Source organism: Pongo pygmaeus, chromosome 1 (assembly GCF_028885625.2).
Source record: "Pongo pygmaeus isolate AG05252 chromosome 1, NHGRI_mPonPyg2-v2.0_pri, whole genome shotgun sequence".
In the NCBI taxonomy this organism is placed as follows: domain Eukaryota; kingdom Metazoa; phylum Chordata; class Mammalia; order Primates; family Hominidae; genus Pongo; species Pongo pygmaeus.
Genome location: NC_072373.2, coordinates 83,476,715 through 83,504,596, shown reverse-complemented (window position 1 = coordinate 83,504,596; position 27,882 = coordinate 83,476,715). Strand labels below are relative to the sequence as shown.

General features: G+C 37.0%; 1 protein-coding gene across 1 annotated transcript; it reads left to right on the top strand.

Annotated features, from left to right (window-relative positions):
* Window positions 1-2,088: 2,088 nt before the first annotated feature.
* Window positions 2,089-23,924, top strand: LOC129038817 (flavin-containing monooxygenase 5-like). The gene is given in 9 exon segments (XM_054492292.1): window positions 2,089-2,223; window positions 13,280-13,468; window positions 14,355-14,517; window positions 16,110-16,252; window positions 17,751-17,950; window positions 20,910-20,929; window positions 20,932-21,258; window positions 21,404-21,476; window positions 23,549-23,924. Coding segments are annotated over 9 exon segments (1,626 nt in total).
* The last annotated feature ends 3,958 nt before the right edge of the window (window positions 23,925-27,882 follow it).

Here is a 27,882-nt window from a genome sequence, read left to right as displayed (position 1 = left end):
AGATTTATGCTTCTCTCCACCCAAACATCTCAGTGGAGTAAAGAGTAACAGAGCAGCATTGCTGCCAGCATGTCTCACCTCCCTCCACAGGGTGGTTTTTCTCCTATCTCAGAATTGAACAAATGTACAATCCGGTTTCATACCAAGACATTCCATTCCCAGGGCAGGCAGGAGACAGAGGCCTTCCTCTTATCTCAACTGCAAGAGGCCTTCCTCTTTTACTAATCCTCCTCAGCACAGACCCTTCATAGGTGTCAATCTGGGGGATGGTCAGGTCTTTCCCATCCCATGAGGCCATATCTCAGGCTATCTCAGCAGGGAGAAACCTTGTACAGTAGCCAGCCTTCCAGGGCAGAGGTCCCTGTGGCTTTCTGCAGTGCATTGTGCCCCTGGTTTATCGAGAATGGAGAATGGTGATGACTTTTACCAAGCATACTGCCTGTAAACATATTGTTAACAAGGCACATCCTGCACAGCCCTAGATCCCTTAAACCTTGATTCCATAAACACGTGTTTCTGAGCTCAAGGTTGGGGCAAAGTTACAGATTAACAGCATCTCAGGGCAAAACAGTTGTTTGGGGTATAGATCAAAATGGAGTCTCTTATGTCTTCCTTTTCTACACAGACACAGTAATAGTCTGATCTCTGTTTCTTTTCTCTACAGCATGTATCTTAAACTCAGCAGTTACAATGTAGTGTCTTTAACTTTATCTGCACCACCCTCTTCTCCCTTTGGATTGAGGCCTTGAGGTCTAGAACCATGTCATATTCTTCTCTGTGGCCTCAGCAGCAAGCACAGTATTTGGTCCACTGTTAGGAGTCAATCAGTGTTTGTTGAACAAATAAATAAGGAGTAAATGAATGAATATACAATCTATGGCTTAGAGATACTAAGTTTTGGTATTTTTATAATAATTTTGAATATATAGTTTTTAAGAAATTTCTGTTATTCAGTCAGCTTTTATCAGATCATAATAAGAGAGAAAAAAATAAGAGAAAATAAGAGAGAAAAAAATCAATATGTTGGATTTACTTTGCTTTCATAGGTTTTCTACAGTGTAATTACTGGTCAGTGTGTCTACTTTATCTGGTCTTATTTTCTTCTCAAACTATTGTAAGATGGCATCTACCCTCCTACTCCACTGAAACTTCTCTCTCTCTCTTTCTCTCTCTCTCCTTCTTTTTAGAGACAGGGTCTCATTTTGTTGCCCAGGCTGGAGTGCAGTGGTACGATCATGGCTCAATGTAGCCTCAAACTCCTAGGCTCAAGCTATCCCACCAGTTCAATCTCCTAAGCAGCTAGGACTACAGATGTGTACCACCATGCCCAGCTAAATTTGAAAATGTTTTTGAGAGATGGGGTCTCTCTATGTTGCTCAGGCTGGTCTTGAACTCCTGGCCTCAAGTGATCCTCTCACCTGGGCCTCCAAAATTATTGAAATTACAGGCATGAGCCACCACATCCAGCACACTGAAACTTCTCTAGCAAGGATCACAAATGGACACAACCTTGGTACATCTAATGGATGTCCTTATCTCACTGAACTTCTTATGTTTCTCCATATTCCTCTGCATTTATCACTTCTGCCTTCACTCATGTTGTCTCTGCTGCCTGGAATGTCACACGATCCACACACATGCACATGTGCAAGCATACACACACACACACCAATCCCTTCCTGGCCTCTTACCTAGCTGATTCCTAGTCATTCATCCTTAGGTTTTTATACTGTGTCACTTCTGCAGCAGGCCAGATATTCCTTCCTTGTGCTGCCTGCTCATAGCACACAGGGTATGATGGTACTATTACGTTTATCACACGGCCTGCAAATTATATGTTTGCATTTCTCTCTCTGACTATACCGAGAAATTTGGTGGGAGGAAGGAATATTTATTTCTGTATACTTTTGTGTCCCTATACCTATCATAGTCCCTGATTGGTAATCAACATCTGGTGTTCTCATTGTTAATAAGAATAGTGAAAATTTAGGGCAACAGACTGAAGGTCCTTGTGACAAGTAATTTTTGTTTAAATGGGATGGATGACAGTGACAGAGCTCTAAATTTCTACTAACCAGCTGAGACATGATGGCCAAAAAGTGGATTGCTGTGATTGGAGCTGGAATTAGCGGACTGGGTGCCATCAAGTGCTGCTTAGATGAAGATCTGGAGCCCACCTGCTTTGAAAGAAATGATGATATTGGAGGTCTCTGGAAATTTCAAGTAAGTTTAGATTTCATTTGGTTTTAGGCATGTAACTTTAAAAAAAATAGCTAGAACAATTTGATGCTGGTTTCCTCAGAGGAAACATACAGCACATCACATATTAGGAATTATGTAATGACTGTAATATTCTTGCTTATATTACAGATTAACTGAGGAATTATATGAATATATGTCAATTTCAGATTAAGCCATGAAATTTATCGGATTCTCTTCAGGGTAGCTGAGATTCCATGTGGTCATCAAAAATATTAGAAAGATATAGTGGTTGAGGATTCTTTCAACTGATCAGATTATATTGTGCTCAAAGTTAGAGATGTCACATTATTTTTTCCCCTGACTTAGCATGGGTATAGGGTAAGGTAGGATGATCTATTGCTGGGCTTCTCCCATGTAATCTCATATTATCTTCTGTGGTCACACCTGCTGACTAACTCGCCACTGCATGGTATCTTATCTTGTCAATCAGAGGGCAATGACTTTTTATGTCTCTCAGTTCTTGGCAGCAGGAGATTTATTGCCATGGGGAATTCAAACTTGGTGCCAAACATTGAATAGGCTTAAGTTCCTGGGTGGTCTCATCTTCTTTTGGTGCTTCATTCTGCCATCTTTGGAAGTACCCTTGAAGTCCAGCACTTCTGGTCAGTATTTTCCAGTTCTGATAATCCCAGAGAGCCACTCTGCTCACCAGTCATGGCTGGCTTTCTCATGGATGTGCATGAATGAGCAGATTTCCTTCTCTTGCTCCTGGCTCTTGTGCCCACCCAGGCCATGTTTCAAGAGCCAGAACACTCTCCATCCAGAATGTGGAGAGTGGGCTTGAGGCAAAGTTATTAGCATTGCTGCCCCACAGGGACTTTCCTCACGTGCCACTGGAGCAAATTAGTGCCCAAGCAGCATTCAGATAGACCCTCCAACCTGCTGTTAGAGTCATTCAAATATTCCTCCACAACCTTTGGATTTTCCTGTGTGTGGCTTTAATTGACCTTCAGTTCTAAATGTCCTATAATACCCATTTTGTTTCTTCTTTAAGAGTGCATTCATTCAACAAATATTTTTTTGGGCCCTACTATGTGTCAGAAACTTTTCTAGGTGCCAGGAAATATATTAGTAAATATGAACACAAAAATCCTTGCCCTTAGAAGGTTTACATTCTAATGGGAAGGGATAATTAAATTAAAAAGTAGCATGGTTAATGCTGGTAAGTATAATAGAGAAAAATAAACCAGGAAATGAGAGTTTGATGAATCTAAATTAAATAAGTGGTCATGAAAAGCCTCAAAATGATTTTTGACAAAGAATTGAAATGTAAGAAAGAAAGCTGAGAAGAGATCTGGGGAAAGGGATTCAGAGGAATCTTCAAGTGCAGAGCTGTGAGGTGGGAGCAAGCCTTGCATGTCAGGGAAAAGTCAGGGAGCCAGTGGGTCTAGACCATAGTGGCCCAGAGGAAGAGGTCTAGGAGGTGGTCAGAAGGGGAATGGGAGCCCAGATCATACCGGCATTTAGAGGCCATGATAAGGACTTTGACTTTCATATAGATTAAAACCATGAGATGGTTTTAAATAAAGGAGCAATGTTCTACTCCTTGTGTTTTAATTACAAAAGACAACCCTGATTGCTCTGTTGAGAATAGAACAAAGAAATGCTAAAGAAATTTATCCAGTTTGAAAGCTACTCAATAATATTTCAAAGGGAGATCACAGCAAACTGTATCAGGTTTCTAGATAAATGGATTTTTTAAAAATATTTTATAATTTCTTATATGTTGACTTTTTTCTATTTCTTTTTGAATTTATATCATATATTTAGAAAAGGTTTGTGTCTACTATATCTTCTTAGTGGATAGTTCCTTTTATCCATATGAAATATCTTTGTGCTCCTTTTACCTTTAACTATATTGTGTGCTATTAATCACATGTATGCATGAATTTAAAATTAAATTAAAAGTAAAATTAAAATATTACTAAAGTAGATATCTTTTTGTTATAACTTGATAAGCATATTTTTTCCATCACTTAATTTTCAATTTTACTTCATTTTATTTTAGGTTTGCCTGCATAGAATCTGATTTTACTTTATTGTTCAATGTAAAACCTTCTATCTTTCTTATTTTAAAAATTGTGCTGAGGTATAATGCATGCATTAAAATACATAAAGTAAGCTAATCTTATGTGTACAGCTTGATGATTGTTACATATTTATGTATCTACGCAACTACTGCTTAAGTAAGATATAGACTATATCCAGAATCTTTTTCTTTCTTCTTCACAAATGTTTATTGAATCCCTATTTTGTTTATTGAATCCCTATTCATTTTGTACAGAGTAAAATTCAAGGTTTTTTTTTTAATAAGGTAAATTGTGTATTTATTTAAAGTATTGGATATGATTATACATTACCCTGGAAATTTCTCAGCATCCATGAGTTTGTTCTGCACCTATGCTGCTTAAGCATATTATTGAACACCATTAAAAGTGTGATAGATGGATGTCTAAATGAAATATAGCCAGCTGCTGTGAGGCAGCCTGAACTAGACCCCAAAGTGGCTCACCCATTCTTTTTTTTTTTTTCTTTCTTTCCTTTTCTTTTATTATTATTATACTTTAAGTTTTAGGGTACATGTGCACAATGTGCAAGTTAGTTACATATGTATACATGTGCCGTGCTGGTGTGCTGCACCCATTATATCCAGAATCTTAAAATAGTCCCGTGTTTCTCCCTAGTCAATACTTAGCCATTCCCAGAATAACCACTATTTTGATGCCTATCACCATTAATTACTCCTGATCATCTTTGAAATAATGCATTTATACTATTTTTTGTATTTTTTGACTTTTAATTTATGTAGTTGAGATTTATTCAAATCGTGCATGTAGCAGTAGTTTATTTTTCTATTTACCATTAATGTGTAGTATTCCAGTATATGAAAATACTGCAATTTATTCACTTAGTCTCCTGTTGATAAAATTTTGTGTCTGGTTTCTTTCACCCATCATTTGTGTATGTCAAATGAATTCATTATATGAGAATAGCTTTAATTCATCTAAAAATTTTAATTGTTGCATAGTATTCCATTGTTTGAATATACCACAATGTATTTACTCTTTCTTTTTTGGTAGAAATTTGGGTTGTTTTTACTATTTGGCAATTGTGAAAATTCTTGCACATGCCTTTTGGTGGATACAAATTTATTTCTTTTGGGAACATTCCTAGGAGTAAAATACTGGCTCAAATTTTAAGCATCAGTAGATATTGCCAAGCAGTGTTCTAAAATTAATGTATCAATTTACATTTCCACCAATAACGTATGAGAGTTCCACATCCTTCCAAATGCTTAATATTGTTAGTCTTTTTATTTTGACCATTCTGGTGGATATGGAGTGGTATTGATTGTAGTTTTGCTTTGTATTTCCCTCATGCGTACAGATGCTGAACATCTTGTAATATGCTTATTGGCATAGATAGTCTCATTTGTTAAAAATTTGTTCAAGTCTTCTGTCCATTGTCAATCTAATTTGTCTATCTTTTTTCTTTGGTAAGAATTGTTTTTTATATTTTGTATATGAGTCTTTTGTTGCATACATTTGTTGTGAATATCTCCTAGTATGTGTTATGTGTTCTTTACTGTCATAAAGATAGTATAACTTTTGACAGGGGCTCAAGATTTTAATGAAGCCCACTTTATCCAGTTTTTTAATGGTTTGTAATTATTTGTGTTATAGATGAGAAACTTTTATTTATGCCAAAGTTCTGAAGATGGTTCCTTGTATTTCCTTCAGAACCGTTATTGCTGTACCTTTAATGTTTAGATTTATGATCCATTTTGAATTACTTCAAAATGGGTGAGATATAAGGATCCCGTTCATTTTTCCCACATACAGATATCCAGTGGATATAGCACCATTTATTGAAAAGACCATTATTTCCCCCATTGAGTTACAATAGTGCCTTTTATTTATTCATTCATTTTTGGAAATTTGGTGGCTGTTCATGTGTGAGTTTGTTTCTTAGTCTGTTTCACTGGTCCATGTTTCTATCCATGCATCATTGCTGTATCTTTATAGTAAAGTTTGGTATTTTTGTTTTTCTTCATAAGTATTTTCTTTAATTTTCAAGGATCTCTACATTTTAATATAAGTTTTAGAAATAGCTGTCAATTTCACAAAAATATCTGCTGGAATATTATTTGGGATTGCATTGGCTTTATGGATGTAGATGGAAAGGATTAAATTTGTTATAATGCTGAGTCATCTCATTTATGTAATAGTATATCTCTCTATTTATTTATGACTTTTTCACTTCTCTCAGCAATCATGTAGAAGCCTCACATATCTTTTGTTAGATGATTCTTAAGTATTTGATGTTTTTTATGCTATTGTAAATAATAGCTGTTATGAAAGTTTCACTTTTCAATTTGTTGCTAATATATCAAACCATTAATTTTTATGTGAGCCTTGTAACCAGCAACATTGCTAAATTTTGTGATGCTTTGAAAGTAGATTATTTTGGATTTGCTATGTACATAATCATGACTTCTACGCTTAATAACAGATTTACTTCTCACTTCCCAATATTTATGACTTTTGTTTCTTTTTGCTCCTTATTGCATTAGCTGGGTCCTTAGGAATAATGTTACATAAAAGTGCTAATAGAAGATATTTTTTACTCTTCCCAACCTCACCTAAAAGAAAAACTGCTCAATATTTTACCAGTAAGCATGATGTTAGCTAAGATTTTTGTAGATTAAGAAAATTTCCATCTATAAATAGTTTATGGAGAGTTTTTTAAAGTCACAAACATATGTTAACATTTACAAAATGATTTTTCTGCATCACCTGAAATCAACATCTCAATAGTTAGCATTGTTATGTTAGTGCAACACATTTTATAGATTAATATTCACATGATAAAATAAATTTTTGTCTTCAGAAAAACCTACTTGGTCATTTGAAAATATTTTTAGTCATTGCTAGATTACATTCATAATTTTTTCCTGATATTTCTAACTTGCTAAAATATAATTTTCGTCAATGTTTATGAGACCTTGTAGTATAATTTTCCCCTCTTATAATGCCTATGTCAGGTTTGATATCAAGGTCATTCTAACTCAAGATTATGAAATGAGTTGAGAAATGTTTCTGCTTTTTCTATTTTCTTAAATAATTTCTGTATGATTGGCATTATTTTATTTTCTTTAAATGTTTGGAAGAATTCAATAGTGAAGCTATCTAAGCCAGTTTTCTTTGTAAGAAGCTTTTTAATGACAAATTCAACAGATACAAGGATTTCAAATTTTCTTTTCCTTTTCATGTCAGATTGGTAAGTATTGTTTTTCAAGGAATTTGTCCTTTTTTCTAAGTCAACAGTTTGAGGGGTATTATTCATAATAACCTCTTAAAATATTTTTTATTATGCTTAGATTCTATAGTGTTATTTTATTTTTATTCCTAATATTGACAATTTATGTTTTCTCTTTTTGGGGGTAGTTAATCTTGCTAGGGATTTATTAATTTTCTTAATTCTCTAAAATAACAAACAATAGCATGCCATGTACTGTTCATTTAATTTACATTTCAATGATTTCAGCTTATATTTTTATTATTTTCTTTTTCTTCATTTTTATGTTTATTTTATTATCTAGGTTGTGTTTTAAAAAAATTATTTTAGATTCAGCAGTACATGTGCATGTTTGTTATATAGGTAAATTGCATGTCACAGGGATTTGGTATACAGATTATTTCCTTTACTCATGGCAAGAGGGTGAAGCAGGAGCAAGCCTCCCACATGGTGGGAGCAGAAGCAAGAGGGAGAAGGAAGTTCCACACACTTTTAAACAGCCAGAACTCCTTAGAACTTACTCACTATTGCAAGGACAGCACCAAGGAGATGGTGCTAAACCATTCGTAAGAAATCTACCGTCATGGTCCAGTCACCTCCAACTGGGCGCCACTTCCAATACCCAGGATTACAATTCAACATGAGATTTGTGTGGGAACAAATATACAAACTATAGTAGATTTTTCTCCATCCCTTTACTTTGAGCCTATGGGTGTCATTGCTTATGAGATGGATCCCATGAAGATAGCATACAGTTGGGTCTTGCTTCTTTATCCAATACACGTGCCACTCTGTGCCTTTTAATTGGAGCATTTAGTCCACTTACATTCAAGGTTAACATTGATATGTACAGCTTTGATCCTGTTGTCATTGAATTGTTAGATGATTATTATGCAGACTTGATTGTGTGGTTGCTTTATAGTATCAATGGTCTATGTACTTAAGTGTGTTTTGTGGTAACCATTAACAGTCTCTCCTTTCCATGTTTAACACTCCCTAAAGTGGAGTGGTAACAAAATCCCCTGGCATTTACTTCTCTGAAAAAGATCTTATTTCTCATTCACTTATGAAGCTTAATTTGTCTAGATATGAAATTTTTGGTTGGAGTTTCTTTTCTTTTCTTTAAGAATGCTGAATATAAGGCCAGGCATGGTGGCTCACGCCTGTGATCCCAGTACTTTGGCAAGCTGAGGCAGGTGGATCACCTGAGGTCAGGAGTTTGAGACCAGCCTAGCCAACATGGTAAAACCCCATCTCTACTAAAAATCTAAAAATTAGCTGGGCATGATAGCACACACCTGTAATCCCAGCTATTCAGGAGGCTGAGGCAGGAGAATCACTTGAACTTGGGAGATGGAAATTGCACTCCAGCCTGGGCAACAGAGCAAGACTCTGTCTCAAAAAAAAAAAAAAAAAAAAGAGAATGCTGTATACAGGCCTCCAATCTCTCCTGGATTGTAGGGTTTCTGCTGAAATGTACACTGTTAGCTTGATAAGGTTTCCTTTGTAGGTGACCTATCCCTTCTCTTTAGCTGCCTTTAACATTTTTTCTTTCATTTCGTCCTTTGAGAATCTAATGACTATGTGTCTTTGGGATGGTGGTCTTGTATAGTACCTTACAGGGAATCTCTACATTTCCTAAATTTGAATGTTAGCCTCTAGCAAGGTTGGAGAAATTTTCATGAACGATGTCCTCAAATGTTTTCTAAGTTGCTTATTTTCTCTCCCTCTCTTTCAGGGATTCCAATGAGTCATAGATTTGGTCTGTTTACATAATCCCATATTTCTAGAAGGCTTTGTTCTTTCATTTTTATTCTTTTTTCTTTATTTTTTTCTGACTGTGTTAATTGATCTTCAAGCTCTGAGATTCTTTCCTTAGCTTGGTCTATTGTGCTGTTAATACTTGCAATTTTATTATGAAATTCTTGAAGTGAGTTTTCAGCTCTATCCAAACAGTTTTGTTCTTTCTTAAAATGACCATTTTGTATTTCAGCTCCTGTATCATTTTATTGTATTTCTTAGATTTCTTAGATTGGGTTTTGACTTTCTTATGAATCTCAATGATTTTTGTTCCTTCCACATTTTGAATTCTAGGCCTGTCACTTTTACCTATTTTAGCTTGGTTAAGAACCATTGCTGGGAAACTAATGTGGTCATTTGGAGGAAAGAAGGCACACTACTTTTTGAGTTGCCAGAATTCTTGTGCTGGTCTTTTCTCATCTGTGTGGGTTGATATTGCTTCAATCTTTGAAGCTGCTGTCCTTTGGGTAAGGTTTTTTGCTTTAATCTTCGTTGATGCCTTTGGGAGTTTGATTGTGGGATAAGGTGGGTTCAGTCAACTGGCTTCATTTCTAAAACACTTTAGGGGCCCAAAGCTCAGTTCGGTATTCCAGACTGTGTCCTCTAACTGGGGGACTGGTACCAGCCCCAGCTTTGTTCTCTGGCCCTCTGATGTTAGGATCCTGCTGCACTGGAGGGGCCAAGGTGCTCCTGGTCCACTGGCCACAACACTCCAATGGGGGAGTGTGGGTCAAAGTACCTCTTCAAGGTGGGGTCAGCGGGATCCATGCTCACTTGCATGTGCTAGCAGCTGCAGCAACTTATCAGCCGGGGAGGGTGCTGGCAAGGGAAGGTTTGCCGTCATCTGTGCTAGCACTATTTACTGCCAGCAGCAGTGGCAGCAGTAGAGGTGTGGCACTCATAAAAACAGGATTGCCAGTGCCCATGAGCATATCCATCCTGCAGGGGTGACCTGGTGGGGTGTCAACAAGGAGGGGGATGGGGGTGTGGCCTGGCATCATGGGGTGGGGTGTCAGCAGGGATGGGGTAGTGGGGTACACTTGTGTGTTGGTGGGGGAAGGGTGGCTCTCTGCTAGAGTTCTCCTATAGTTGGATGCAGGCAGCCCAAAAAGGAGCTATGATGAAAGACCTGGGAAGCACCCTAGCTGGGCATTTATGGTTGCACTGCCAGCGGGTGCAGCCAGGCTGGGACCCAGGTGAGGCCAGCAGACAGGGGTACTCAGATCAGACTGTCCTCATCCCACAGGCAAGACCACCCTGCTCTGTCCAGGTCCAAAGTCACCCTAAAGCTAAAGTCTCCTAGAGGAACACGGTGAGCCTTGGGAGATGGGTGCTCCAGCCATGCTCCACTATGCCTAACCCTCTGGGCTCTGCATTTGCTTCAGTCCTGCCCCACCACCTCTGTAAGCAGCTTTTCCTGTCAGCTCAAGTGTCCATGGCGGGTGTGGGGTCTCTTGCTGCTAGGATTACAGAAGTCTACAGTAAGAGCAGGTCACCTGTTCAACTCACCCCTTTCCCAGGAGTTGCTGGGGGTTAGGAATGAGTCCTGGTGCTCAGCTGCCCCATGCAGGCTTCCCAGCTTCCTCCCTCTTCAGGCCAGCATCCGCATCCTCCCTCCGTCCACTCTCATTCCTTCCTTCTGAAGATCTACTCTGAGGGTGCCAGTCCTCCAATGTCCTAGTCTCTTGGAGGGAGATGCATTTCCTGGCTGTGTCTAGTTGACTATCTTAAATTCCACTGATTAATTCTTGCAGCTCCACCAGAGGGGAAGCGTGAATTCGGGGGATCTTTCAATGGGTCCCTGCTGGTACCTTAGCTCTGGGTTTAGGCAACTCCTTCAGGAGTTCTGAGTCTTCTCTGAGACACCTGTGTAGGGCACCAATTTTCGTCGACAAAAAATGTCAAAATTTCTATTTACTGATTCACCTTCCTGTCAGCCTCCATGGGTTCAGCTCTCTGGGAGCTCCTATCTAGCTTCTTGATTTGGAGCTTAGCTATTTCATTTACAACTTTTTCTTCTTGTCTAACATATGCATTTAAGCTATACATTTTTCTCTAATCACAGTTTTGTTTCATCCACAAGTTTGATGCATTATCTTTTCATTATTTTTCACTTCAAAACATTTTCTAATGTCCTTGTAATATAGTCTCTGACCCTAAGGTTATTTAGATGTGTTAATTTCTAAACAATTGGAGAGTTTCTGGTTATTTTTCTCTCATTAATTTCTAATTTAATTCCACTGTTATTGAAGAACATACTCTGACTTTATTTTATTTTACTTTTATTTTTTATTTTTGTGAGACAGAGTCTCACTCTGTCACCTAGGCTGGAGTGCAGTGGCACAATCTCAGCTCACTGTAACCTCCACCTCCTGGGTTCAAGCAACTTTCCTGCCTCAGCCTCCCAAATAGCTGGGACTATAGGCATGCGCCACCATACCCAGCTACTTTTTGTATTTTTAGTAGAGATGGGGTTTCACCATGTTGGCCAGGCTGGTCTCCAACTCATGATCTCAAGTGATCCGCCTGCCTTGGCCTCCCAAAGTGCTGGGATTACAGGCATGAGCCACTGCACCTGGCCTCATACACTGACTTTAATCCTTTAAAATTTATTTAGACTTTTTAAGTGGCCCAACACAGGCCTATATTGGAAAATATGTCATATGTACCTCAAAAGAATGTGTAAAGTTGTAGGGTTTATTTGTCCATATATATCAATTAAGTTATTTAATTATGTTCTTCAATATTCTATGCCTTTACCAAATTTTGTTCTATTGTTCTATTAGTTAGTGAGATGAGTTTAATTCTCCAGCTTTGAATATGAGTTTATGAGTTTCTCCTAGAAAAACTTTGTATATTACTTTCTCCTTTTGATTCGGTTAATTTTTACCTTACATATTTTGAAATTATGTTACTAGGTGCATTTGAATTTAAGATTTTAATATCTTCCTGTAGAATTGACCTTTATATTGTTATTATTTCTTTCTCTTTATCTCTAATATTTCCACGATATCTAATTTGTCTAATGTAGCCACTCCAGTTGCCTTTTGTCTCATGTAAATAAAATAAAGAGGCTTTTGTCTGGTATTTTATTTTTTGTTTTATTTGGAGTGCTTACATATAATAAAGCATGAATATATTGGGTTTTAATTTACTATCTGGTATGCTTTTGATTTGTTTTATATCTTTGTTTCTTTACTCTTCATTTCCTTCCTACTTTTGGTTTTACTCTTTTTTTGTACATTAATTATTTAGATATCCATTTTTGAATTATCCTTTTTAATTTTAATGCATATCCTTGACTTATTACTTTCTACCTGAAGAAGGCAAAGATGTTGTAACAGTTTAGCCTCATTTTCTGACCCTTGTGTTATTATGTATTTTACTTGAATATTTTATAAACCCCACAGGATATTACTATTACTAATGTTTTAGTCAATATTTTTATGTTTATCCACAGATTTATGATTCCTAGTGTTTTCATTTCTTCCTGTATTTGCATAGTTCCATCTTTGTTCATTCCCATTTAGCCTGAGGAACCTCCTTGCATGTTTCTCATAGTGTGGGATTGCTGGCAACAAATTCTCTCAGCTTTTGTTTGTCTGAATGCAGGTTTATTTCACTTTCATTTTTGATGGATATTTTCACTGGGTATTGAAGTTTATTTCAGCATTTTAAAGATAACATTCCAGTTTTTCTGACTTCTATCATTTCTATTGAGCAATCAAACGTAAGCCTATTGTTGATTCAGAGTACCTTCTTTCTCTAGTAGATATGGACAGAAGAGATAAAATATTCATGGAAAAGTAAAAGGCAATGTTATTTATTATTCCCGATTACTTTTCTTCTCTAAAATATTTTATTTAGATTCCCTTGTTATTGTAAAGTTTATTTCATTAAGAGAAGCTTTCTCCTGTAGAAAAATACTTCAGAGAAAATGCCTAGTATCTACAAATCTGTGACCATCAATACTTCTAAGGAGATGATGTGCTTCAGTGACTTCCCTGTCTCTGATCATTTTCCCAACTACATGCACAACTCCAAACTCAAGGAATACTTCAGAATGTATGCCACACACTTTGGCCTCCTGAATTACATTCATTTTAAGGTAAAATCTAAATGAATCATTGCATAGTAAATGTGTGTGTGTGTGCTCATATTCACACACACGTGCATGTATGTGTGCAGACACACTCAGTTGTACACACGTGAGCTATATTTGGCATCTTCTGACATGATCAGAGGAAGAAATCATCAGTGAGCTTCCACCCTAGAAAATCACCACTTATAAAGAAGTAATGTTTTGAATATTTCACTTGAATATAAGGTTGAAGAATTTTGCCCAACAGAACCTATTCTAATAAGACTTTGGTGTGGCATTGTAAGAGTCCTTTCTGTCAGCCTTAAATTCAACTGTTGAAGGACTTACAATAGTGGCAGTAGTAATTGAGCCATATTATGTTGTGTGTAAGTAGAATAAGAATGAAGGTCATATAAACAACACAAGAAAGACGTTTTTTCAGACCCATGTAGTTCCCATAATCTACCACCATGACCCCCAGCTCACACTTAAAAATCTATCTCTATAGTCATGGTGGGATATTAATTCCTGTCTGAAACTCAAAAGCCAAGTGCAGGCAAACTGGACAAGTTTGTTCTAAAATATGAAAAATATAAGGAATATTAGTCATCCTGGAAGGATATTTTTCTTGCAGCTTCAGTCACTCCTCTGTTTTTTCACCATTAAGAATTAACTATTTCTATTTCTATGGAAAATTGGATTTTTAAATAAAATACCCACAATATCTTGAAAATGCACACACGGCAAAGGCAGTCGCTATGGGAGTGGGAACTAAAGAGAGAGCAAATGCCTCTGATGAAGATAGAAGAGTCTCAGATAAGTTATATTACTCAGACTCATGGCGTTTTGGGGAGGAGGGATTAAACCTGAGGACTGCGATAGTGTATCATCTATGTTTTGCCCTTGTTCTCAGACTGAAGTGCAAAGTGTGAGGAAGCACCCAGATTTTTCTATCAATGGACAATGGGATGTTGTTGTGGAGACTGAAGAGAAACAAGAGACTTTGGTCTTTGATGGGGTCTTAGTCTGCAGTGGACACCACACAGATCCTTACTTACCACTTCATTCCTTCCCAGGTATGTCACTAAGAATCTGTTTGGTAGAAAAGTACTTTCCAGATAACCCACAGAGCAAAATGATTGAGCATGAACTTTATTACTAGTCTCTGGTCACATTGAATAACAAACAACTAAATGCCCAATATTTCTGTTAACAGGACAACACTAAACAACAAAAGTAGGCAAACACATAACATCTGTTTTTTACTTTCTATAGTTTTAAATAGATTCTAATTAATGATAACAATTACCCCTGGCCCACTTTCAACTGGTTTTAGTTTTGTGTCCATTCATCTGATCTCACTTCCTTTCAGATACTAAAAATAAGGGACAAATGGCAAGCAAATCAAGCAAAAAGCTGGCAAATCCACAAACTTAGACATTTTAGAGTGTGAGACAAAATTTTAAATAACATTCATTTATCACTGATTTGCATTGGTTGATAAAAACACACTAGCAGCTTACTGCTTCCTTTGAATTCTGTTTGGTAAAATGGTGCCCATCTCAACTGAGATTATTACTTGAAACAAAACAAAACAAACAAAAAAACTGCCCTATCCCCTCTAACTAAAGCCTCTCCCTTTACTTCTGATCCTTTTCCCCTCCCTCTACATCAATTGCTATCAGAAGTCAATCAAGAAATATTCGATATCTCAGTGCCTTTCCATGATGCCTAACAAGCCATCATAAGAAATTCTTTGGAGGTTGAGGCAAACTGAAAATAGAAGAGTTCTAGATGAAAATCAAGGGACTTAAACTTGAATTTTGGTTGTCCAACTGACTAGCTGAGTCATGTATGACAAATACCTGACCTTTCTGTGTCTGCACACCAACACAAACATTTGTAAAATAAAAATACCTGATTTTCTAAATGTTAAAATGCAAAATATTCTGGAAATTATTATATAATTATAACAAAATATATAGATTATATTAATAACTGTAATATATGTATCAGCTTCTTTTTGACTTGCTTCCTGGCTGAGAGACACACCCTACAGAGACACTTGTGGGACATATATATTTTAATAGGTTTAAGGGGACAGAGATGCAAACATGCCTAGAGTGAGACAATGTCTGAGAACGCCAGACACAGATTAGGGCTGTTCTGAAGCTCTCAGCAGAGCCAGGGACAACATGAGGGCATTAGGCACTTGGAAGTCAGAGGAGATGTCAAGTTGATGAAAAAAGGCCCTATACTTCCTCACTGAATAATGAAACAAAACAACAACCAGTTTCCAGCTTCATCATTTTGCCTGAGACTGCAGAGGACAATGTAATCATGGGAATAAATTATATCATAGTGAAATTGTTGTGAAACTTTCAATTTGGAATAGGTCCAAGACAGATAGATCTACTATTTACTAAATACTTTATATGGTCACTAGTCTATATTTAGCATCTATGGGTACTAAGTCTGAGTTTACTCCCTGCTTTCCTGAGCTCTGTGAAATATAAAATTACATTTTTAGGACATAGGGTGATGTTCCATAAAGCTAACCCAGACTCAAAGTCTTGCTCTTCCAGATGAACCAGAATATAACTTTATATGTGTTGAGTTAGCAATGTGAAAAATACTCCTAATAATAAGAAATGTTCTTCCACCACAGGCATTGAGAAGTTTGAAGGCTGTTATTTCCATAGTTGGGAATACAAAAGTCCCAAGGACTTTTCAGGGAAAAGAATCATAGTGATCGGCATTGGAAATTCTGGAGTGGATATTGCGGTAGAGCTCAGTCGTGTAGCAAAACAGGTTTGTTTGTTTTGAACAACTTCACTAATGGAAACACAACTTTCACTAATGGAAGTCTCTGCATTTATAGGTGCCATCTAGAATGTAGGTTTAGTCTGTGAAGGACCAGAAAAGAAAGTGAAATCTATGGACCCTGGCCTCAAGGTGTTTAAATTCATGTGGAGCAGAGGATAAATGCAAAATAAATCCTTCATATTCACAGTGGAGAAATACATGTAAACAAATTACAATTAATTAAGCCAATTCAGTAAAATATTAGCATAGATTAAAGAAAATGTTAGATAATTAATCTGACTTTTTTTACTACCACAACAGTGCCTTAGTCCTGAAGTAGACTTCAAATAGTGGTAAAGATGAGAAATTGCAAATCTATCTGGGATCAGCAGATTTTGGTGATAGAATTAAAGAACAGAAAACAGAGGAGAATTAATGATAATGATAAATATATAATTCTCTTGAGCTAAAGTATTATACTCTATCTACAATGATGAGGGAAGATAAAATACTAAATTTTGCTTCAGACATAGTTTATTTTATGCAAAACCAAGTTATCTAAGACTTCCATTTATGCTTGATTATTCAATATTCTTTCTTCTCTTAAAAAATTAATAATACTCAGAGTTTATTAAAAAAGTGAGATACTTTCACATTCAGGATCACTGGCCACATTTAATAAAGCCTTAATTAATAAAGCACCCTACCTATGAGGATGTTCAGATATCCTGATTATCGTTACTTATTTGTCTTTATTTGTCATCATTTATCATTAGTTTTTAGAAGAAATTACTAAGTGAATTACTAAAGTTTAGTTTATTTTTAAAAAATTAATAAGCATTTAAAAAGGTAAATGTTTGGTCACTAGCACCCATCTAATCTATCTTGTACTTTACAGATTTGACCAGTAGGAACTAAGATTCAACGTCCTCAAGACTGCAAAAGTACCTATAATCAAACAACTTAATATATTTCCTAATTGTATCAGCATGCAGACAAGTTTACAAATATATTACAGAAAGATTCGAAGAGCGATTCTGGTTATGTTCAGTTAAGCAGGACACTAATCCTGAACAATCTGATGTATTAAAGTTTTTAATGTTTATATCTTTGTTTTGATGCATACAATATAGTGGAAGTCTGTAGTAGTTAATATGATGATAATTCGCTTCTAAATTTAAATCCTTATTTATATATGAAGCATAGCTATGTCAATGTCCAGGAAAGCATTTTTAAATAGTAAATCAGAAACGTGTAAACTACTGAATACAATTTTCTATTTTTCATTCAGAAATTTGTTGTCATAGATGCAGCCTTTATCTGGAAATCAGTGGACAGCTCTGGTCAAGCACAGCATGGCGACCACTGTGTAGTATTTTACCACCTAATCCTTAGTAGCCAACACTGTTAAATCTTCATAATGGGTAGCATATGAATAAAAATAATATCGTGTAAAATGTTCTCTCTCTCCTTCACTGGTTTGCTCTCTCTCTGCCTCCCTCAGGTATTCCTTAGTACTAGACGTGGATCATGGATTTTACACCGTGTTTGGGATAATGGGTATCCCATGGATAGTTCATTTTTCACTCAGTTCAGTAGCTTTCTCCAGAAAATATTAACTACAACACAAATAAATAACCAGCTAGAGAAAATAATGAACTCAAGATTTAATCATACACACCATGGCCTGCAGCCTCAGCACAGGTGATCACCAAGGGGTCTTACTTTATGCAATTATGTTTATGTGTAAAACGGAAGTTACCTTAAAGACAGTTCAGCTTCTGGCAATTAACATTTATTTTGGTCAATTAATTTCATACACTCGCTAATATAAATCACTTATGACGTATATAATATATATTATTGCACCTAAATGGGTCAGACAAGTGTCTGGAGAACAGCTTCAGGAACCTCCAAGGTGAGAATGGGAGAGTGGCAGATTTTGGAAAGAACTTGGTGTGGACTTTGGTAAATGTCAAAGTCAGCCTTTCGTGAAGAATGCCTGGCCCTAGCACTGTACATTTTAAGAAAAATATGAAGGAGTATGCTGAGTCTTTCCTGAGGCCAGGAAAGGACTAAAAATGAGGGGACAGAAAGGCCTTCTCTGTGTACATCAGCAAGAGAATGCATTACTGGTTTCTATATCTTGGACTGAAAGAAGTAGTCCTCTTCACCTTTTACCACCTGTAGAACAGCCACCTCGAGGAGCATTCTGATAACCAGACATCAACCCCAATGAGCTATCAAAAATTTACCATCCCATGTAAATGAATCGGTATCCAGAGAAATGATTCAGAAAATCAGAGCACATGCCTAGCTAGGGAAATGGAAGAGGAAAAAGAAGTCAACTTGCGTTGGAATAGGAAGAGATCTTAAGGGGGATTCAAGTGCCAGAAGAAATATTATTCAGAGCTTAAGAATATCATTTGGCAACTAAAGACAAGAGTAGATAAATTGAAGGAAAAATGGTTACTGGATAGATTAAGAGAAATTGGAATAGGTGGAGAAGACTTGGTGCTTAAATAAATAATAGAATAATTTTTTTCAGATTGGAAAGAGACCACTGAATTCCAGGATGGATTAGGGACACACACACACACAAATATACCCATTCACATAAATGTACCGTCATGTAGGATTCCTCCGTTTCCCCTACTTTTTTCTCTTTCCCGAACAAGAAATATCAGTCAGCGGCATGTTTTCCGTTGCAGGCCTAAACCCACGCCTGGGCCTTGAACATTTTCAGGCACTGATAAAGGTATTTAGGTTATTGCCCCAAACACCAAAGGATACTAGCCCTGGACCTAAGCCAGATTCCTTAAGCTCTCAGATAAATATCATAACCTGACCCTCTCATTGTGGATATACCTAAGCAGAACATTCCTTGTCTTACTGTCCATTACCAGGATACGCAGTGGCCTCCTCTGTACATAAGTTCCCTTAGTAAACGCTTTGCACTGATCACTCTGGCATTTAGTGCTTCTTTCTTCAGAATCCTAGCCAGTTTCATCTCAGAACAATTTGAAACCCTCCCTTGCAGAAACTCCCCAGCCACCACTAAAAAATATAAAAGATAGATGATATAGATAGATGATAGATAGATAGATAGACAGATAGATAGATAGATAGATAGATAGATAGATAAATAGAGATATTCCATCTGGGATTGTGTAATGTAAGTGCTAAAAAAAGACTTTAAACAAAGGGGGTATAGCATAAGGAAAATTCTAATAAATGTGTTACACTGCCTCAACAAACTCAAGGAGTGAAGATGAAAGAAAAGAGAACAATGAGTGACTTGACTAGAACTACAATTTAGAAAATTAATCTACCTGGCGGAATAAAAAACCAAGAGTCAGAGATTCCTTTTAATTTTGAGTTTTTGTTTTTGTAAGAATACTTTGAATATTACAGAAATCCATACTTTTTAGAATCATCTGTTACATTTTTTTCTGATCATATCATTTTCCCATTGATTTAGCTTGTACTTTTTAAATACAGAGAAATCTTAACTTTCAACACTCATATATTTCCATCTCTTCTGTCATAACTTCTGAGTTTTTAAACTAGATGAAGAAGGTCTACCCAGCCCCAAGATTGTAAAAATAGTCTCCAAGATTTACTGGCAAGATTCTCACTTTTTAAAAATTTTGATACTTATGTCTTTAATCAATCAAGAATTTATTTTCAACCTGGTAACTATAAGGGTCTAATTTTATTTATATATGTCTAGTAACTCTCACATTACCCTCAGATTAAGTCGAAAACAGTGGCCTTGCATTTTTACTCTCTACTCCTTCCCTTAAACTTTCTTTAATCAAACTTAGCTCCACACGTTTCTATATATGCTTGGCTTGCCTAGATTTATATCTCTGTTCACTTCTTTCCCTCTACCTCATTTTCAGTCTAGGTCTTACCTACCTATAAGAGATCCTCCCACTGGTTGTTACTGAGTAGCTCCTCCTTTCTTAAAACAGAAGACTGTCTGGACAAGGCAGTAATGTGACACCGTTTTCTCTAATAAGAGTAAGTGAAAGTCCACTGCATGGTGTTTCTGAGAAGGCAAATGTTTTCAACATAAATCCTTGCCTTTCCTCTTTCTCATTGTCCCTTTTTGGAACGTTGTTTCAATGCTTGGAGGTAGAGTTCTTTAAGACAACAATTTGCCATTTAGCAAATATTTGAATGGGTACTTATATCAGGTAACTTTATAGCTAATTCTGTACAGATGTATTTATTATATATCAAACTTGAGTACTGATTTTGCCTACAAATGATAAGAATTTGGTAGAAAATAAGGTGGAGAGAAGGCTAATAATAATCTATGACATCTTTTCAAACTGGGATCCATAGTCATATATCATTTTTCCCTCAATTCTAAGTAGTTTAAAATATTTTAGCACTAAAACAAATAAGCATTATGGCACAGAATCAAAATACACACAAGTTTTCAAGACAAAATATAAGACTAGAAAAAATGTAGAGCTGAGGTAGCCACTAAAGCACTTAGGTGTAAAATTACCCACTTCTGCCATTAGAGGCAAAAAGTAGGATAGGTACAGAGTCAGAGGAAAAATAGAAGTTGTTGGCTTCAATCCCTTCTCATATGCATTATTTTCTTTTTGTGTATTTGCTTACTCAGGACTTTTATTTTTACATACAGAGCTTTAAGTCAACATCCAACTGTGATGACCTGCCAAATCACATAATTTCTGGAAAAGTCCAAGTGAAGCCCAATGTGAAGGAGTTCACAGAAACAGATGCCATTTTTGAAGACGGCACTGTAGAGGAGAATATTGATGTTGTAATCTTTGCTACAGGATACAGTTTTTCTTTTCCTTTCCTTGATGATCTGATCAAGGTTACTAATAATGAAGTATCTCTGTATAAGCTTATGTTCCCTCCTGACCTGGAGAAGCCAACCTTGGCTGTCATCGGTCTTATCCAACCACTGGGCATCATCTTACCTATTGCAGAGCTCCAATCTCATTGGGCTACACGAGTGTTCAAAGGTATGTGAATAAATGCTGGGTAAAGGCCTAATATTTTACCTAAAGTTAATCCTCTGTTTCTTTTCAACACTAGTTCTCTCTTTTCAGGAAAATGCACCCCTCTTATTCCTAGGAATCCTGACAAACTCTGAATTTTCTCTCCTAGGGCTGATCAAATTACCCTCAGTGAAGAACATGATGGCAGATATTGACCAGAGGAAAAGGGCTATGGAAAAATGGTAAATAAATAATTAGTAGCAACTAGTTGGAGACCTTCATAGGGATCACAAAATTTTATATCTTAAATTCTAAATACAGGCTTCATCGCATTGAATTATGCAGGCATTTTTCTCCATTTCCTACACCATATTGTTATGCAACACCAAAACAAGTATGAATCTTAGTTCCCTAACTCAGTTTTGCAACAAATAGTCATATATTTATTCTCTTTAAGTCATATTAAATTTGAATTTAAGCCCTCTATATCAATTTCAGTCATTATGAATATTTCTCCCAGGATCTCATTATGAATATTTCTTCCCAGGAACTCAAGAAGCTTATGTGATTTCCCAAAATGTGAGAACAGTTTCTGATTTTCACCACATCCTGTTCCTTACTGACATCCTTATTGCCTAAGTTTAAAGTATACCCTTCATGTCTGGAGGCTTTTGGCTTCCCTATCACAAGTAGAGTGCAGGAATCCTTACTGAGGATGGGGGCTCCAGCTAAGATGGGCTCGGAGTTCAGCCTCCCTAGGAACCCACACAGCTATTCTCTCTGACATCTTGCCCTGGATTCCTAGACTTTTTCAAACCACTTTTCAATTTTCTGCTGAGTGAAATCTCTCCCTCTCCTCTCTTGTTAACTTAAAATATATTTATATTACTCTCTTCCATGAGCCCAGAATTTAAGAAATAACAAACTAGAAGGGGAGGTGTCTTGCGAATAAGGTACTTCTTTGGTCATGTAACAAAAAATGTCTCTGAGACAAGGGAACACAAAAGGCTTGGCCACTTTTGCAGATAGCAGAAGAAAGGAATATAGACAGAAAAGATACAAATTCATATCTTAATAAATAACCTTGCCACATTATTTCAGCATTCTAAAGACTTTATGTGTGTGTGTGTCCATACAAAGATATGAAATTCATTCCCATTAACTGCCCCCACACACAGACACTTTACAGTTTTACAAATTTTGCAACACAGAGAAAACCATGTGTTGAAAAGGCCTTCAAGTGTTGTACTCATCAATATTTGGAAGAAGAAGTGAATTCATTAAAAATGTATTTTGTGCCTACTCTATTAGTCATATTGCTAAGCATTTCCAGTAGGATTATGTACAATGTAAATGGAGAGCAATTTAAATGGCAACACTGTTGCTTCTTCTTATGTAACAGTACCTGAAAAAGTGTGAGGGCTACAAACTCCATGTTATGGGAGAGGTCCTACAACATGAACAAAAGTTCAATACATGCAGTAGAGGTACCAGCTCCCACACATCTCTAAGATGACACTTTGTACGTTCCTGCAACAGAAAGACATGCTACCCTTGCCTTATGTTGTACAGCAGGTGTGCACAGGGCTGCTGCTATCTCATAAAATAAGTTTTTGCACATTAGAAAAAGGGCAGCCCTTCCTCAAGACACTTTACTTCCAAATGCTGGAAGTCAATTTGTCATAATAAACATCAAATCTACAATATCTACAACGCAAATGGGGCCTCTAAGGTTATGCAGCCCCATTGCATCATGCAATGAATGCTCAGAGTTGAAGAATCTGGGGCAAGGGAGAGCTACCCAAGAAGCTGCCATTCTCAGCAGTGCTGCAGAGTCTGCTGCAGAGTCTGCGAAGGAGACTATGTTCACCACATTCTTATCCCCATTGTAGTCATCAAGCTCCTGGAGCCAGATTATCAATGACTGCTGATCATCTATCCCCTGGTTGACTACAAAGACACACGGGGGGTAAAAGTTAAAAATTTTCCATTCTGCCTACATAGTATACACAGAAGTATTTTACTGGATGACAACTCTTCATTTTAAAAAATGGACATCTTAAAGGATAGGGATCACTTCAAACATCATCAGTTCAGTCACCATGAAGGGACAGTGAGCATGGAAACTTGGATTGTGAGTCTGCCCTGCCATTCAATGATTGAGTGATGCTGGGTTTGTCAATTCAGCTTTCTAGTTCTCAGTTTCTTCACCTCTAAAGTGAGTAGAAGGAGTTTAAACTTTGTGTGATTCTTGGATGATATAAATCTCTGTCTGTGGACTGTGAGTCTTCTACATTCTTCCCTTTTGTTTCAGATATGTAAAGACACCCCGCCACACAATCCAAGTGGATCACATTGAGTACATGGATGAGATTGCCACGCTAGCAGGGGTGAAACCCAACCTGCTCTTCCTCTTTCTCTCAGATCCAAAGCTGGCCATGGAGGTTTTCTTTGGCCCCTGCACCCCATACCAGTACCGCCTCCATGGGCCTGGGAAATGGGATGGGGCCCGGAGAGCTATCCTGACCCAGAGAGAGAGGATCATCAAGCCCCTGAGGACTCGCATTACTAGTGAGGACAGCCACCCATCCTCACAGCTCTCTTGGATAAAGATGGCCCCAGTGGGTCTGGCATTTCTGGCTGCTGGCTTGGCATACTTTCGATATACTCATTATGGTAAATGGAAATAAATGAAGGAACACTGTGGGGGAAAAGCATGGAATAGTTTCTACTCATCCTGATCATTATATCTTTTAAAGTCAATAGCATATGTCCAATATTATTTAGTACTACTATAACTGCTATAAGGAAATGTTTAGACTTTACAAGTAGATTTATTATTTTTAAAATGGGTATAATTATATATATTCATAATTTTATGAATGCACAAGAAAATCTTATTTTAAAAAAGTCCTGTTTAAGCCTTAAAAATGATACTGCAACACAGAGTATATTTAAATTGTTTTCATTAAGCTGAATTCTTCTTGTAGAAATTTACCCATGGTGAAACCCTGTCTCTACTAAAAATACAAAAAATTATCTGGGTGTGGTGCTGGACACCTGTAATTCCAGCTACTTGGGAGGCTGAGGCAGGAGAATGGCTTGAACCTTGGAGGCAGAGGTTGCAGTGAGCTGAGGTAGCACCAGTGCACTCCAGCCTGGGCGACACAGTGAGACCCTGTTATCAATAATAATAATAATAATAAAATAAATAAAAATAAATTTACACATAAAGTTTTGCTTTTTCACTGATTTTATTTTTAACCTTAACCTTCCTTTCCGGAGATTCTATAAAATTCTCACCCAGAAACGAAAGTTCAGTTCACAGCATAGAAGTTAAGAAACACACATTTAAATGTTTTAGGTTTTAATTTACTAGAAACAAATAAAAATGCTTTTCTTTTCAATTCATTTACAAACTATTCTTTTGAAGAAACAACTAAAGAAAAAAGTGCAATATATTTCAGAAGTTTTAATGATTTAATTATTCTAAACTTTTAATATTTAGCACAAAGCAATCACTATACTCTATTAAGCTAAAGCTATGTGGATACCTAAGTAACAAACGCAACAGCACGCTGGCTGATATGGTAACTTTGCCTGGCTTTTGAGGTGGTCCTGTCCCTATGTAGAAGAGATGACTTCCACACTGTTGTGATTTTGAGGATGCCAGAAGAATTCTCTGCCCCAAATGCCTTCTCCCCCAACTGACTATGTGAAATCCTCCAAAGACTCAGCCTATTATTCAAGAAAGGGGTGTTCTTCCTGTGCTCCAGTTAGAATCAAAACTACCATGGAATGAGAGTGTGAAAACCGAGTGGGGTGAGGGATGGGAATTGAGCAGCCTGCACAGCTGTAGCATTAAGAAGAAACATTGCTAAAAGATACTAAAAACATCATAAAGAGATTTAGATATTTACTAATGTCTCATAATGATAAACTGGACATTTATTACACACAGCAAAACTTTATCACACACAGTTAAAAAAAAAAAAGTCTCTCCACATCTCTCTCAGTAACTCAAGTAGAATGGTGGCTGCCTTATCCCACAATACATGCATAAGCACCTCAGAATGATAAGAACAACATTACTATGAACAATATAATTACTCACAACTGTTTAAACAACTAATGCTCAGAACCTGTGATTATGTTACCACCCATGGGGGAAAAAAAAGAGTGACTTTGAAGACGTGATTATGATCAGGATCTTGAGATGGGGACATTATCTTGTACGACCAAGGTGGGCCCAGTGTAATCACAGTGGTTCTTAAATGGGAAAGAGGGAGGCAAGAGAATCAAAGGAGATGTAGCTAAAGAAGCAGAGGTCTGGGGAGGCCATTGCTGGCTTTCAGGAGGCAGAGGACCGTGAGTCGGGGAATGCAGGCAGCCTCTAGAAAATAGAAAAGGAAAGGATCAAATTCTTCCCTACAGCTTGAACACAGCCTTGCTGACACCTTGGTTTTAGCCCAGTGAGATTTCTGACCTCCAGAACAAGAGAATACATTTGTATTGTCTAAGTCACTAAATTTGTGATAATTTGTTATAACATCAATCAGAAATTGATATACCTTCTAAGTGTAGAAAGACAGTTAGAAACTGGAACAAAAATGTTAAGACCATTGGTTTAAAAAACAATGCTTACATTTATAATTGTTTTACTTTAGTGACCCTAAAGAATGTGACTTAATCTGAAAAATAAAAAGCCTTCAAATACCTTCGTTTTATAGTTTTGTCCCTCATGCTTTGTTAGCATGTTTTTTTACACTAGATTCTATAAGCATCATCCCACTGGTCAGTAAAGATCAAATTAATATGGGTGATACTTTTTTCCAGAACTAAAAGTAGACAGCTAAATTTGGTATAGCAAATAATGAAGCATTTCAACATATATTATCTAGTTTAATCATATTGTAGGAGGATGAGCAATGGTTTTTTTTTTTCCACTTTAACCTACTTTGTAATATGTGAATGAACAACCACCTTGTGGGAAAAAAGCAGAGGCTTAGAGATGATTAGAAAATATAGCTAAAGGTGGAATCTGGACTTTTTTTTTTTTTTTTTTGAGACGAAGTTTTGCATTTTGCTCTTGTTGCCCATGCTGAAGTGCAATGGCGCAATCTTGGCTCACTGCAACCTCTGCCTTCTGGGTTCAAGAGATTCTCCTGCTTCAGCCTCCCGAATAGCTGGGATTACAGGTGCCTGCCACCACTCCCAGCTAATCTTTGTATATTTAGTAGAAACGGGATTTCACCATGTTGACCAGGCTAGTCTTGAACTTCTGACATCAGATGATCCACCCACCTCGGCCTCCCAAAGTGCTGAGATTACAGGCGTGAGCCACCGCATTTGGCCCTTTCTACGTGCAGTCTATCACCCAGTACCAGCTGCTTCACTTTACATGGGTATATTTTGGTACTCTGCAGAAATTCATCTGTGTGCTCTCCCCTAATCTTCTAAACAGCTCTGCAACTTTCAACCAAATTACAGTGTGCTTTTTTTAATTTAGAATTTTTTCATGGTAGCTTACTTTTTTATTATTGCTTTCTTTGCTGTACAATGTGGGTTTATGTAATACATAGTTCACATATTTAAAAATGAGGTATAACAGAACAATGTATCAATGCTGACTACTTTGATACATAGTACATGTTCCAAGAACAAGGTGTAGTCAAATGCATCCTAATTCATGAATACTAATTTATTTTGTAATAATACATGTGTTTCAAGAACACGATGTCTTTGGATGAACCCTAAGTCATGAATGTTAATTGCTTTTTAATATTACAAGCCCTACAAGAACAGAGTATGCCTGGATTAGCCTCCTCTGTGAGTGAGCCTCATTCTCACACCCACTCATTTCCTAAATATTGATGATCCAAGCGTCTATCATTCCCTCCTTCCACAGGTTATTTCACTCAGGTACAATCTTGCACTGCAACCTAATTTCCACATCTTCATCTTTCAGCGTAGACTTCTCTCCTGAGCTACAATCTCATGTTTATTCCTGTCTTCTACAAAAGCATCTCAGACTCTCATTTTTAAAACTGAACTCATTTTATTTCCAAAGAAACTGCTCTTCTCCCACACTCCTTATCTTAGCTCATATCAAAAATCTAAAAGTCCTATTATACTCCTTTGTCTCTTGTAATGGGCTGTAAGTTTCTGATGTCTGTTGATGCTACCTTCTGCACATCTCTAAAGTCTGTCCCATCCTTTTCAAGCTCACTGCCATTGTTCAAGTTCAGCTTATGATTTCCCATCTCGACTATTGAAATAGACTCCTTATCCAAGCCCATGCCATCTGTCTAGCCTCCCTCCAATTCATCCTCCACAACAACACCATGGTTAGATCTAGAGGGAAAATCTGATCCTCTTCCTCCTTACATCCCCTTCAGCCAGGACAGACAGTAACCTTCCAGAATTTCCCTGCACCGACGGTTCCATCCTTGCTCCCAGACACCTGGGATAAGCCTACACTCCAGGCATACCAGCTGCTTCTAAGTCCCTGAATAGGTCACGTTCATGTTGACTCCACATCTTTGTACAGACTATTCTGTTTGGAAAATCGTCTTTCTCCTTTTTCTCACTTGTAAGCTGCTATTCCGTCCTTTAAACATGGCTAAAGTTACAACTCCTTTAAGAACT